Raw genomic sequence first — 12,455 nt, forward strand, 5'->3', positions numbered from 1 at the left:
TCTGAAATAATTAGTCCAAATAAAAGCGAGGAAAAAATAAAAATAAATGTAAAGGTAAGGGAGGAAGTTAAGTTCTACAACAGTAGTATCATAATTACCTGCCAACTATTTCCTTCACACGCTGCTGTAAGTACTGGCGATTATTATGTAAATCCAGAAAGCGCTGAACACTGAATGAAAGCAGTTCGGTGGTAGGTTCACCGTGTATAAGCCACTCAGCTACTGCTCTTCCAATTCCTCCAGCTCCTTGAAGAGAATTGCCATTCATACCAACAGCCACAAAGTAATTATTCACCTGTCAGGAAAAATAAACATTTATCATCCTTCATCTACTTGCTATTCAATACACGAATGCTCATGTAGAAACAAGGATAGTAACATACACAAAGGACAGATGCAATGACAGGTCAGTCTGAGAAGAGAGAGCAACACAAAAGAGGAACATGGACAGACATGAAAACACTACATATCAATGATAAAATCTACATTTTTAGGCAGAGCTGTGATGATGATTGTTTTAAAGGGTCAAACATCAAAGACATCAGCCCCTCACAGTCGGCTGTCTTCAGATAGGCTCTATCCTAGTCAATCTCATTTCATCAAGATCTTCTTCTTAATATCTGAGAAGCTTATTTCTGCTTTCCAGTTTTGGTGGCATTTATTTTTGGCTCCTAATGGTACAAGGTGTAATGAAATTAAAATTAAAACTTCAATATGTATCCACTGACTAGAATCTAAAATGAATGATGATGAAAAAAGCGATAGTGATGCAAAAACTATCAGTGGATCCAATTAACAATAATAAATTACTGGGATGATGCTAATCATCTAAAGGGGTCCAAAATCCAGGTCACCAGCCCCTTATAATGGTACAAGTGGGCAACAAGACCCTCTTAGCATTAATCAGCTAGGAAAAAAGAAAGGTCTGACCCTTCAAAGTGGGTACTGGAAAAAGAAAGGTAAGAGCCAGAAAGAGTGTGAAAATGAAAGACTCCCTAAGACTCACAAACCTAATACGATTGCCATTGAAACAGAACAAGAGTTGACCAAGGGAGGTTGGAGAGGATAGATGAAAGCCAGGAGCCCGGCACAAGTAAGTGGAAGCAATGCCAAGAATCAGCTAAGAGCCCTGTGGTGCCAACCCACGCTCCAAAGTTCAGAGCCCCTGGGGCCCCTTTTAGTCACCTTTATGACAGGCAGGGGATATCGTGGGTGGTATTCTAACTCCCCCACCCACAGGGGGTTATCTGGTCTCGGGCTATGATTCTAAGAAGTGTAGTTCACTCAGTGCCACCAAGGTTGGTTAAGTTGTTTGCAATCACCTCATTTTCACCATTTCTAATAATAATAACAATAATAATAATAATAATAATAATAATAATAATAATAATAATAATAATACAGTATAACCCCGATTTCGTGTGACGATTTAGTGTAAACCCGCATTTAATGGAAGAAATTTCAAGTCCAGAAAATGATTCCATAAGAGCAATGCAATTTTATATTAGATTTAACGTAAGTCACATTAGGGCAAAACCCCCATTTAGCGTAAGGAATTGTTAAAATTAGGGCCAACGTGAGATGTTGGATTCAGATACACATCGGACTGCGACCGTTGTAGTACAGTAGAAGAGAATCCCATTGTAATGACAATATTATTGTTCCCTTCAAAAATTTCTATGTTAATTTGTGCAATATCCTTCTGTTACAATGAGATCCATTTTCTGATTAATCTTCTATTACGGGCAAATTTGGGCGTGTTAATTTTTCCAGTATCATTATTCATACATTACTCCAGCGTTTATATTGAATGCAATCGATCATCTTCCATATCGATCCCTTGCTACATGCACGAAACAAGACGAGCAGGCACGAGCGAGTTATCCGCCTTCCCACAATTTCGAGTGGTGTAAACAAACATTGGGAGAACATGTTTTTGCAATAAGTGCACTGAAAGCAGTTGTTAACTCCTTAGAAATAAAAGCTGAAGTAAACGATCGCTTAATTTTAATACTATGTACTGAAATAAAATAAGAATGTGATGCTGCCTACTTCTCCTCAAGATACAGCGGTGTGCATAACTAATTTCAGAGGTTAGGTTATGCACTTTCATGTCTGGTTAAATTTCAGAAAGGCTGTTCCCATGTAAATTTATAGTGAAAAGGTTATCATTACTCTACAGTGAGCCTGAAATATGTTTTCATAATACATGCGTGGTAAACCTAATACATGCGTGGTAAACCAAGGTTAAGTGACGCCATTTGTAAATGGAAAGTTATGCCACAAACCTCTTATCACAATTTTTTAAGAATGAAACTGCACATGCACATTCAGACTATTGGAATTAGAAAATATCGTGCTAATGAGTAAGCCACTGTTTGGAAAACATCCGTAAATTTTTTTAAATAAACCAATTGCTGTTTCATATCGATTGTAATGTGTTGTTTTGTGTATTTGGTATCTTTCCCGGCTTTTATGGAAAATCGTGTATAACCTTACATTCACTGGCAAAAATTTACTGTCAAAAGGAAGGGTTAACAATATCAGAAATAATAGTGAACATATTCTAAGTAACATTGAAGACAATTTCTTAACCAACTTAGAGATGCAGAGAGAGACCAAGTTTTAAGAGGTCTGCAACCAGAAGAAGCTACAGAGCTGTTTACAAATAGAGGATTATGGAACGACATAGTTAATTCATAGAGGCTTCCAGACTGAATGCTAAAAGGCGTAACAGTGTACAATGAAGATGTATGAGATAATGATCCATCATCTAGCAACCACATTTCCTTGTATATGTGCATTCAGGAATTATTCAGTTTGGTTCTGTGAATAGCATAGTTCTGTTAATCTGATGATAGTGGAAAGGAACAAATTTGTTAGGCTGTACCCAAACATGCATGTATATGAACAGTTTTTTTTTTTTTTTTTTAAAGAACACACTGAGCCAAAGCTACTTGTGGTTCAATACAGGTCTCTTGCTTAGATAGCAGGGGCAGTTTAACACAAGAGTAATCTTCAGCACAAACAGTACAAAGTTGTAACTACAGGACAATGTGTTGGGTAGATTTCTCTGGAAAGATGCTAAATAAAGGTTCTACTGTAATAATGTTATTGGCTTTTTATATCCCTCTATCTACTTTTTACATTTTTCAGAGAATCCAAGGTGCCAGAATTGAGTCCTGCAGGAGTCTTTTTACGTGCCAGTAAATTTACTGACACGAGGCTGATTTATTTGAGTAACCTTAAATACCACCGGACTGAGCCAGGATCGAACCTGCCAAGTTGGGTCAGAAGGCCAGTGCCTCAACCGCCTGAGCCACTCAGTCTAGCATTTCACTATTTCTAACAAGCAGGAACGGTTAGGGGTAAGTAATAAAAACTACTTCCAAGAGAAAAATTAGTTATCATCAAATTATCTTTACAATGGTCTGTTTTCAGACTGACTTTACTGAATGAGAGTGAAAGGTGGGTGGATTCAGCATATTTTATTCATAAGATGGAAGTAACAGACACGAAAGTAGCAAGAATGATTGCTGATTACAAACAGATGGGAACAACGGAAGGAGAATGAGGAGGCAAAGGCTAAATTAGGAATTGACTCGACGATGAAGCTGGGCGTCTACACCACCTTTAGTGGTGGAATAATGTTAGACGGATGGAGAACAGGTTAACTAGGAGAATAATGGACTCGACAATGAAGGAGAAGAGAAGAAGAGGGAGATCAGTGTGTTGATGGTTAGGCCAAATAAATAATGATTTAAAGACAAGAGGTGTAGAACTAAATGAGGCAATGGATCTAGTTGCAAACAGAGAATTGTGGAGGTGCACTGTTAATTCACAGAGGCTTGCAGACAATGTTGGAACGTATAGCAGTCAATAATGAAGATGAAAGCACACATCCAATACCTCTGGAGCTTCACCAAGAATCCATTTTCCATCAGGGGTAAAGTTGTCTGGAGAATTGGTCAATTGTGGTTGAACAGCACCACTAAGCACAGGGATACGATGCATTGCTTTCTCCCACAACGGCACTGCAAACATATATCATAAATCTTTCATATCTATGTATTAAGATATAACATGAGCTAGATAAAACTTATTCTAACAAGATCTAACAACCCAAGAAAATCTTTGTAAGTTATTCACTTTGCTCATGATATGAACTTTGAGAAGGAAAAGTATTTAGTGAGGAAAAGTAAACGTGGGAATGTATAAGAATGACTTCAGAAATGGAAAAGCAAACAATGAACCCCGTTTTTATTACGAGACAAAATGTCAAACTGCATTGTGAATAAGGGAAGACTAGATAATATTTATGTATGTATCAATCGCAAAAGTACAACTTAAATGGGCGAATCAGGACAAAGTGCAGCCAAAGTGCACAGGATGAGTCCACTGAAGTCTTTTGCTTACAAGTCACTCACATCACTGATCTATTGTATTATTTTTGTATAATCCAAGGTAGCCTTGTTCCCTTCCAGCTTAAATTATTGACACTACTATACATGCATACATTACAAAAATAGAAGATAACTTACTGAAATGTGCCCAGTTTTGAGGTGTATGATTTCTCCAGTCTTCAGGAATACTTCCACCCTCAAAGGCTGGTTTAGCTTCTACCTCAAAACCCCCCACCATGAAGCCCCCATCCCATTCACGGGCATATACATGTGCATCATAGTCTCGAATACATGGTAGCCAGGTGTCTACTTGTGACTCTGGTACTGAGGCTGTTACATAGAAATGATCAGCTGGGATAGCAGGGATGCGCACCTGAGGTGAACACTGTAGTCCCAATTCTCGAGCCCACTGAAAATGTAAAGTACAAACCATAAATTAGCAATTAGCTCTTACATACATAAATAAATTGGTAGTTACATATACTAAAAGAGTATTATGAAAAACAGCAGCAGAAAAACAACTTCTGGTTTAACAATAAAAGCAAAATTATCTTGGAAGATCCATACAGATTTTTCTTTTTCACTAATGGCTTAACATCGCATGAAGTCAGATAGGTTTTCAGTGATGATGGGATAGGAAAGGGCTAGGATTGGGAAGAAAGTGACCCTGATCTTAATTAAGGTACAGCCCCAGCATTTGCCTAGTGTGACAATGGGTAAACTATCTTAGGGGATGCCAATGATGGAGTTTGAACTCACCGTCTCCCTGTGGCCTGTACCTCATAACTAATGCTTTCTAGGAGAAGGTTGAGCCGGATTATGACATAATTATTTAGCTATAAGAAAAGAAAACCAAAGAGGATAATGGAGATGAATTTGTTCGAGGGAAAGAGAGTGAGAGGGAGACCTAGAACAAGATAGATTGATTCAATAAAGAAGAGTGCAAGAAGAAGAAATCTGGACTGTGACAAAATGATTGTTAGAGGAATGGCAGAGAAAGAGGAAGGTGGAGAAGTGCCATAAATGCCCTGACCTGGCAGGAGCTGGATGAGGGGAAAGGAGGAGGATGATGATAATGAAATCTTTATGTAATCAAAAGGAAACAAACTAGTGAATGAATGAATAAATGTCAAAGACAGAAGGCTACTGTACAAAGTAGGATAAATATACAAAGAATAAACAAAATGATATACTAATGTGGAAACAGGGAGCAACAGCAAGAAGACATGGCTGAACAAAAAAACATAAAAGGACAAGGATAAATTTAGAACTTTGGTGGAGTTACAGAATTCAGAACGGGCTGAAATATAATTTCTTCTTGTATGTTCTAGTGAATGAAAAAAAAAGCATAATTCGTTATGTAATGTGGACCAGAAAACAAAGCAAATACCACGATGATAAAACTATTGCTTACCATCCCAGCACAATTTACAAAATATTCACAGAATATTGTTCCAATATTGGTTTCTACTCCTTTCATGTGTCCATTCTCCGTCAACACCTTCAATACTTTACAGTTCTCCATGTACCGAGCACCTGTAAAAGTTTGCATTCAGTAACATCAGCTGTTTTTACAAGAATTAATATTCAGAAATTATCATCTAATTTCCTATTATACTTCATTCCTACTCATATCAGTGTCATATTAGTAGGGATGTGAAATTATAGCATTAATTATTAGTTACAATGTTATTTTATTAAGCCTATTTGAGAGGGGTAAATGAAATTAAAATATCAGGCCAATATAAATGTACATACATAATCTAACCAATAAGACAATATTCAGTTAAGCAACTAGACCTGTGCAGTTCCAATAATATTTGTCGAGGAAAAAAAAAAAAATCTCTCACATAAATGTTATGTTCTTTATATGCACTTACATGAATATGCCCAGTTATAAGTTGAGGATGACCCATTTTGCCTTCCAGTATACCACCAAATTAATGTTTGTTTTTACCTTCAACAACAACCACCAATCAAAGATCAACAATCAAAATATTACAATTTACAAACAGTACATGCTTTCATACTGGTGCTTTCCTCCACTCCCCCCAAGGTACGAGTAAGGTATCAAGAGTTATGCTGTGTGGTCCATGAGCTCTGAGGTAAACAAAAGCAAAGATCAACATTCTGTATGTGCGGTTTACAGTATATCAACTAACGGGCGAGTTGGCCGTGTGGTTAGGAGCGTGCAGCTGTGAGCTCGCATCCAGGAGATAGGGGGTTCGAACCCCACCGTCAGCAGCCCTGAAGATGGTTTTCTGTGGTTGTACCTTAATTAAGGCCATGGCCGCTTCCTTCCCATTCCTAGGCCTTCCCTGTCCCATCGTCGCCACAAGACCTATCTGTGTCGGTGCAACGTAAGCAACTAGCAAAAAAAAAATCAACTGACTTCATGATAATGTTTCCAGCCAGGTCATATATGAAGAACTAAACAAAATCTGAAAACTTCTTTTCACTTTGAAAAAAAAAAAAAAAAATAGGCAGTTACTGCCATACCGAGCAGAGTGTGTCTGCATTTGAGAGACACGTGGGTTTGAACCCCATAGTCGGCGTGGTTTTACATTTTCACTTCCAGGCACATGCCGGGACAGTTCCAATTCATAGGCCACAGCAGATTACTTCTACCTCCTGATCCAATTTGGTTTACCATCATTAATTTCATCTTCATTAGCTCATCAACTGAGGTTGGTGTCAGGAAGGGCATCCAGCAGTGAAATATGTCGTATAAATTCATCCCCAATCCCGTTATCAAGAAACTGGAGAAAGGGGTAGACCAACAACACAGTATATTGCCATAATATTGATTTCACAATAATCGAACTGGCCTCAAGAGATTGCAATTATGACGAGATGTACCAAAAAGTGAAAAAAGGCAGGCTTTTTATTTTCATGCCTCTATATATTGGTAGAAAATAGTAAATACCTTGTATTAACCCAAATTTTGTACATTACACTTAAATCAGCAGATTCTATCAAATCCTAATTACCTCCACATCAAGGCAACACTACCACAAAAGAAAAGTAAACTATTTAGTCACTTAAGATAGAACTGAAATGATTCTAGTTTTCAATATACCTCCTCCTTTCGCCAATTTAGCAAGAGCATCGCAAACAGCTAAAGGCTTAGCCACAGCATCCTCGGGTACCCAGATGGCTCCCACAAGATCTTCGGTTCTCAGATATGGATGAAGCTTCTTTAGCTCGTTACTACCAATAACCTGGAAGTAAAAGAGAAAACAAAGAGGTCAACAATAGTGTTGCATACAAAGCAGGAACGCTGCAGGTTGCTAATAGACCACTGAATTATTTTTATTTACTTCTTGCTAGCAGTTTAATATTGGTACTAACACACTGAAGGTTTCCAGCGACACAAGAATAGGAGACAGAATGTGTGTGTGTGTGTGTTTTTCCTTATTGGAAAGGAAACAAGTTTTTCAGATTTTTTGGTCATGTACTGTACAGATTAATGTTTCTGGTTAGAGAGAGAGAGAGAGAGAGAGAGAGAGAGAGAGAGAGAGAGAGAGAGAGTGTGTGTGTGTGTGTGTGTGTGTGTGTGTGAAGAGGATACGACTCTTTCTTGTATTTTGATAGAGAAGCAAACATTTCCTTAGTGAGACTAGATAATACTGTTGCCTTATTCTTCATTTGCACAGTGCAAAAATGGTAAACCACAGAAAACCATATTCAGGGCTGCTGACAGAGATATTCAAACCTACTATCTCTCAAATGTAAGCTCACAGCTACAAGATCCTAACTGCACAGCCACCACTCAATTAGAAGAAGACACTACTAACCAACAGGAAAATTAAGCTTAAAAATTTTAACTGCCACTAATCTGTGCATGTGTAGCTTACCGGAAGAGAATAATCTGCAGATCGTTATCTTTTCCTATGATAAACATTAATGAAACATTAATGAAACATTAATGAACTAAATCTGCCCATCTTCACTTTGAACATGGACCGTTGTTCTGTCGAATGAACATGACTCCTCATTGTTTGGCAATTTAATAAGGGTTTTCAGAGGCAATATCATGAAGGCTATTCATTCATAATAACTGACATAAAAAGCCTTTTCATAACCAATAAATTTATTGGTCTATGATGTGGGTTATTTTTATGAAATGTTTCAGGATTGTGCAATAACCATCCAAACAATTCACTATTCTGTAAATAGTAAATATGGATACACGGTTTGGTGGATAAAAGCTTACAGTGATGTATCCATTCGAGTAAGCATAGGTATTATGCTTCCCCTCATTATTTTGTAGATCTAATTAAGATTTAAATATGATTTTCTTACCGTTTTTGCTCTATCTGCAAATGTTTTGAAATACCAAATCTTGTAATGGTCAAGGTCAAGTGTATATTGCCAACGTGCTCCACATTTTCTGTTACTGCATGCAGCTTGTTTGAGTTCTGTATCTTAACAATACATAGCCTAATAATTAAGGTAAGAATGCACCTAAATGTTAATCAAATTTCAATTAAATATTTCCAGCCATCTTTGCATTACAGCAGAACAAACCCACAAACAGTGCTCCAGTTACAGTTTTACTGAATGTATAGACACACACAGATGAGGACACAACACAGAAACCAGCAAACGAATTACATATGGTACACTGACAATCTGTACAGTACATGACAAAAAATCTGAAAAACTTTTACATAAAATACATATTAACTTAATACAGTTTTATCAATATTACGCAAAAAATTGATTGACTCATACAGAAAAACTTACAATACCATTTTGAAAGAATATGCCTCACATAATACTTTTACAATGAATGTCTATTACATTAATATTCTCTTTTACAATAGTGACAGTAGAACAGTTAACAGATCAGAACTGTCTTTAACCTCCAGACGCTCGCGAACGCGGCATTTGGACCGCACGTTTTAAATTTTTTATACTGCTGCTTCACGGCAGTAGGCGGACCAATGAGAGCCACTGCTAATCCTCAACTATTATTTGGGTCATTTGATAGCGCAATCAGCGAATTTCTGTCTTTACAGCGATCAGCGTGAAATTAGTGGTGTCACGAGTGGACGTAAAGTGCAGTCCTGAAGCCGCTGCGCGAGCCCAATTCTTCTACAAACCACAGTGCAAGCGACAATGTAAGTATACATATTTTAGTTTCTAATTATTTTTCCCCTGTGTTTTTGTTCTTATCAGTTCACTGTTTGGATGTAAAATACACAGCAAGGGTATAGAAGGAAAAGGATTTAAAAATAGCATTGCTCCATCTTTACAGGGAATGAATATAAGAACCTGACAAAATTCTGCGGACTCTTCAAGACTTGCCAGATGAAGATAGGGATGTGGAAATATTGGACGACCCTTTGACATGATTTTGATCTCTTTCAAGAAAGGAAACTGTGCTAATAGCCTAGAATATTTAGGCTCTAATGGGACTGGTATGACAATTCTTCATGCTAATTTCAGCAACGTGACCATGGATAATTGCTTCAGTAGCTACCCTTTGGCCAAACACCTGTTGGCAAACAAGCTGACTTTCTTAGAAACCCTGAAGAAAAATATTTTAAAAAAGAGATCGCATACTCCTCCAGGACAAATCGCATGAAGTTGAGTAGATTATATTTGGCTTCCAGTTTAGTGTCTTTCATCACCAAAGAGAAGGCCGTGCTTTTACTGTCTTCAATGCACGATACTAATGAGCTAGACCATGAAACAAACTCTTGCAGATCACTGACTACAATTCAACAAAGGGAGGTGTTGACACTGTTGACTTACTTTGTTCAACATATAACACCTCTAGAAAAACAAAAAGATGGCCAATGGCAGTAATTTACGTAAACTTTATATTGCAGCCATCAATTCCTACAAAATTTTCCTTTCAAATTGCTGAGAGGAATTTTGCCGGAGAAGGGACCTCTACAAATTAGCTATGAGCCTGATAGAGGAAAAATTGAAGAATAAGGCAACAATATTATCTAGTCTCACTACGGAAATGTTCGCTTCTCTATCAAAATACAAGGAAGAGTCGTATCCTCAAATGCCAGCTTCAAATACCAAAACATTGTTACATTTGTGGAAACCAAAGAAACAATAAGACTGCTCTCACATGGGGTACATGCCTAAAATACGTGCGTAAGAATCGCAGCCAACATTGAGTTTATCTGTGAGAAGTGCGACAGTAATACCGAAGAACAATCCTAGTTCTTGTTTCTTCTATGACATTTTATTTCTCCATTGTTTTAATTCAGGAATGAGATGTTTCATTGGTAAGCTGATGTTACTTTCTTGCAAATTGTTTATATTTCAACAGGTTCATTGCGAAGCTAAGTCAGGTGTATATTTTTCTTGTTTGAATTACTTATTCTATTTCTATTATTCTGTAATTATTTTACTATTTTTGGTTCAGTAATTAATTAAACATACTTTCATATCTACCTAATAGGCTGGTTTTTTTTTTAATTTAGCCAATTTACACCATAATAAAACGTTTTAACATTTTTATAGGCACGAGCGCCTGGAGGTTAAATCAGATATTAATTTTTTGATGACACTGTTGTTAAAATATTCAAATCAAGAGACTAAAATCTAAAGTAAGGAAGAAAACCACTCCAACAGATTTTATTTTACTTATGAGATGTGTAACAGTTCCCACAATTATTCAAAATATGTCATCTTGTGAGTGAAAAGAACGAATTTGTACTTGCCTCACAGTGAAGACCTGTAGCTTGATGATATGCCATTCGTCTCTTGAGAGCTATCATACGATCTTCGGTTTGAGCTAGATTTACACTGCCGCATTGTTTGAAACCTATAGCATAAAACAGCATGTCTAAATAAACTGGAGGCAATAAAATCCCATAACAAATCAACTTTCCTATCCCATCGTCGCCATAAGATCTATCTGCATTGGTGCGACGTGAAACAAAATTGTAAGGAAAAAAAAAAAAGATTTATTTTTAAAATTTTGAAGAGTGATCGAAGGTGTAGGGGTCTGTCTCTAACCTGGAGGCCCCAGATTTGATTCCTGGCAAATCCAAAGATTCTAATTCTGAGCTGAGGGTTGGAACAGGGTTCACTCAACCTCATGAGACCAACTAAGGAAATATCTGATACAAGAGGCAGCAGACCCGGTAAACAAAAACAATGGCTAAGGTTATTTGCAGGCCATCTGGCCGAGCAGCAGTCAACTTAGGAGGCCAAGGCCCAACTTGGCAGGTTCGATCCTGGCTCCGTCCAGTGGTATCTGAAGGTGCTCAAATACATCAGCCTCGTGTCGGTAGATTTATCTGCACGTAAAAGGACTCCAGCAAGCAAAATTCCAGCATCTTGGCATCAAAAATAGTTATTTTAAAGTAGTTAGTGTGATGTAAAAACCAAAATATAAAAAAGCAAAACATTATGGAGGCCAAGGATCTCAATAGCCCATAGGCTATGCACCATAGGGGCATAGAAGATGTCATGATAACTACTTTACAAGAAGAAAATCTTACTAGGAAAAGATAGGTACAGTGCATGGCTCATTCCTGTCTACTGCCATTTCTTGATGAATGCAGTACTTTTTCATCTGTCCCTTGGCACAGGCCAGAGCCAAATGTAACTTCCACTGAAGTCTCAACCTCAATATGGAAGCTGCTGGGGTAAGCGCAGTGCTGAGTAATGACATTCAGAACACGACCAGTGTGTCTGAATGTAATAAAAGGTGTTGCTTATAAGGTGTAATGCTGCAATAGCACTTTCTGGCCCTGTGAGGAAAGCAATGGCAAACTACCACACTCCTCAGCTTGCCTAGTATGCTGCCATCGGTTGTTGCAGTTTCACTGTAACTGCATAACTTTTAGTGGTGCTATTTGAGGAACCAAACAGCCTCTGGGCTGATGACCTAGCAGAGAGAAATGGTTCATTCCACAAATATATATACTGTAGAAACTTCTTGCCAGGATTTGGGCTGGATAAAGCGGAGGCAGGACAGGTTTTTCTCCAGGTCATCTTTCATTCCAGCAACACTCTCCAATATTATTTCATCCGTCAGTCATTAATCATCGCCCCAGAGGAGTATGACAGGCT

At 37.7% G+C, this 12,455-nt stretch overlaps 1 protein-coding gene across 1 annotated transcript in view; it reads right to left on the minus strand.

Moving 5' to 3' along the window:
- Window positions 1–12,455, minus strand: part of LOC136871712 (pyruvate dehydrogenase phosphatase regulatory subunit, mitochondrial) — a 108,699-nt gene that overhangs the window by 75,043 nt on the left and 21,201 nt on the right. Inside the window, exons 4-9 of the mRNA XM_067145234.2 lie at window positions 11,096–11,199; window positions 7,483–7,624; window positions 5,818–5,939; window positions 4,542–4,812; window positions 3,910–4,034; window positions 99–295 (exon numbers count right to left, since the gene is read on the minus strand). Of these exons, the coding sequence (XP_067001335.2) occupies window positions 99–295; window positions 3,910–4,034; window positions 4,542–4,812; window positions 5,818–5,939; window positions 7,483–7,624; window positions 11,096–11,199 (961 nt within the window). The remainder of the gene's footprint in view (window positions 1–98; window positions 296–3,909; window positions 4,035–4,541; window positions 4,813–5,817; window positions 5,940–7,482; window positions 7,625–11,095; window positions 11,200–12,455) is intronic.

Source organism: Anabrus simplex, chromosome 4, assembly GCF_040414725.1.
Source record: "Anabrus simplex isolate iqAnaSimp1 chromosome 4, ASM4041472v1, whole genome shotgun sequence".
NCBI lineage: Eukaryota > Metazoa > Arthropoda > Insecta > Orthoptera > Tettigoniidae > Anabrus > Anabrus simplex.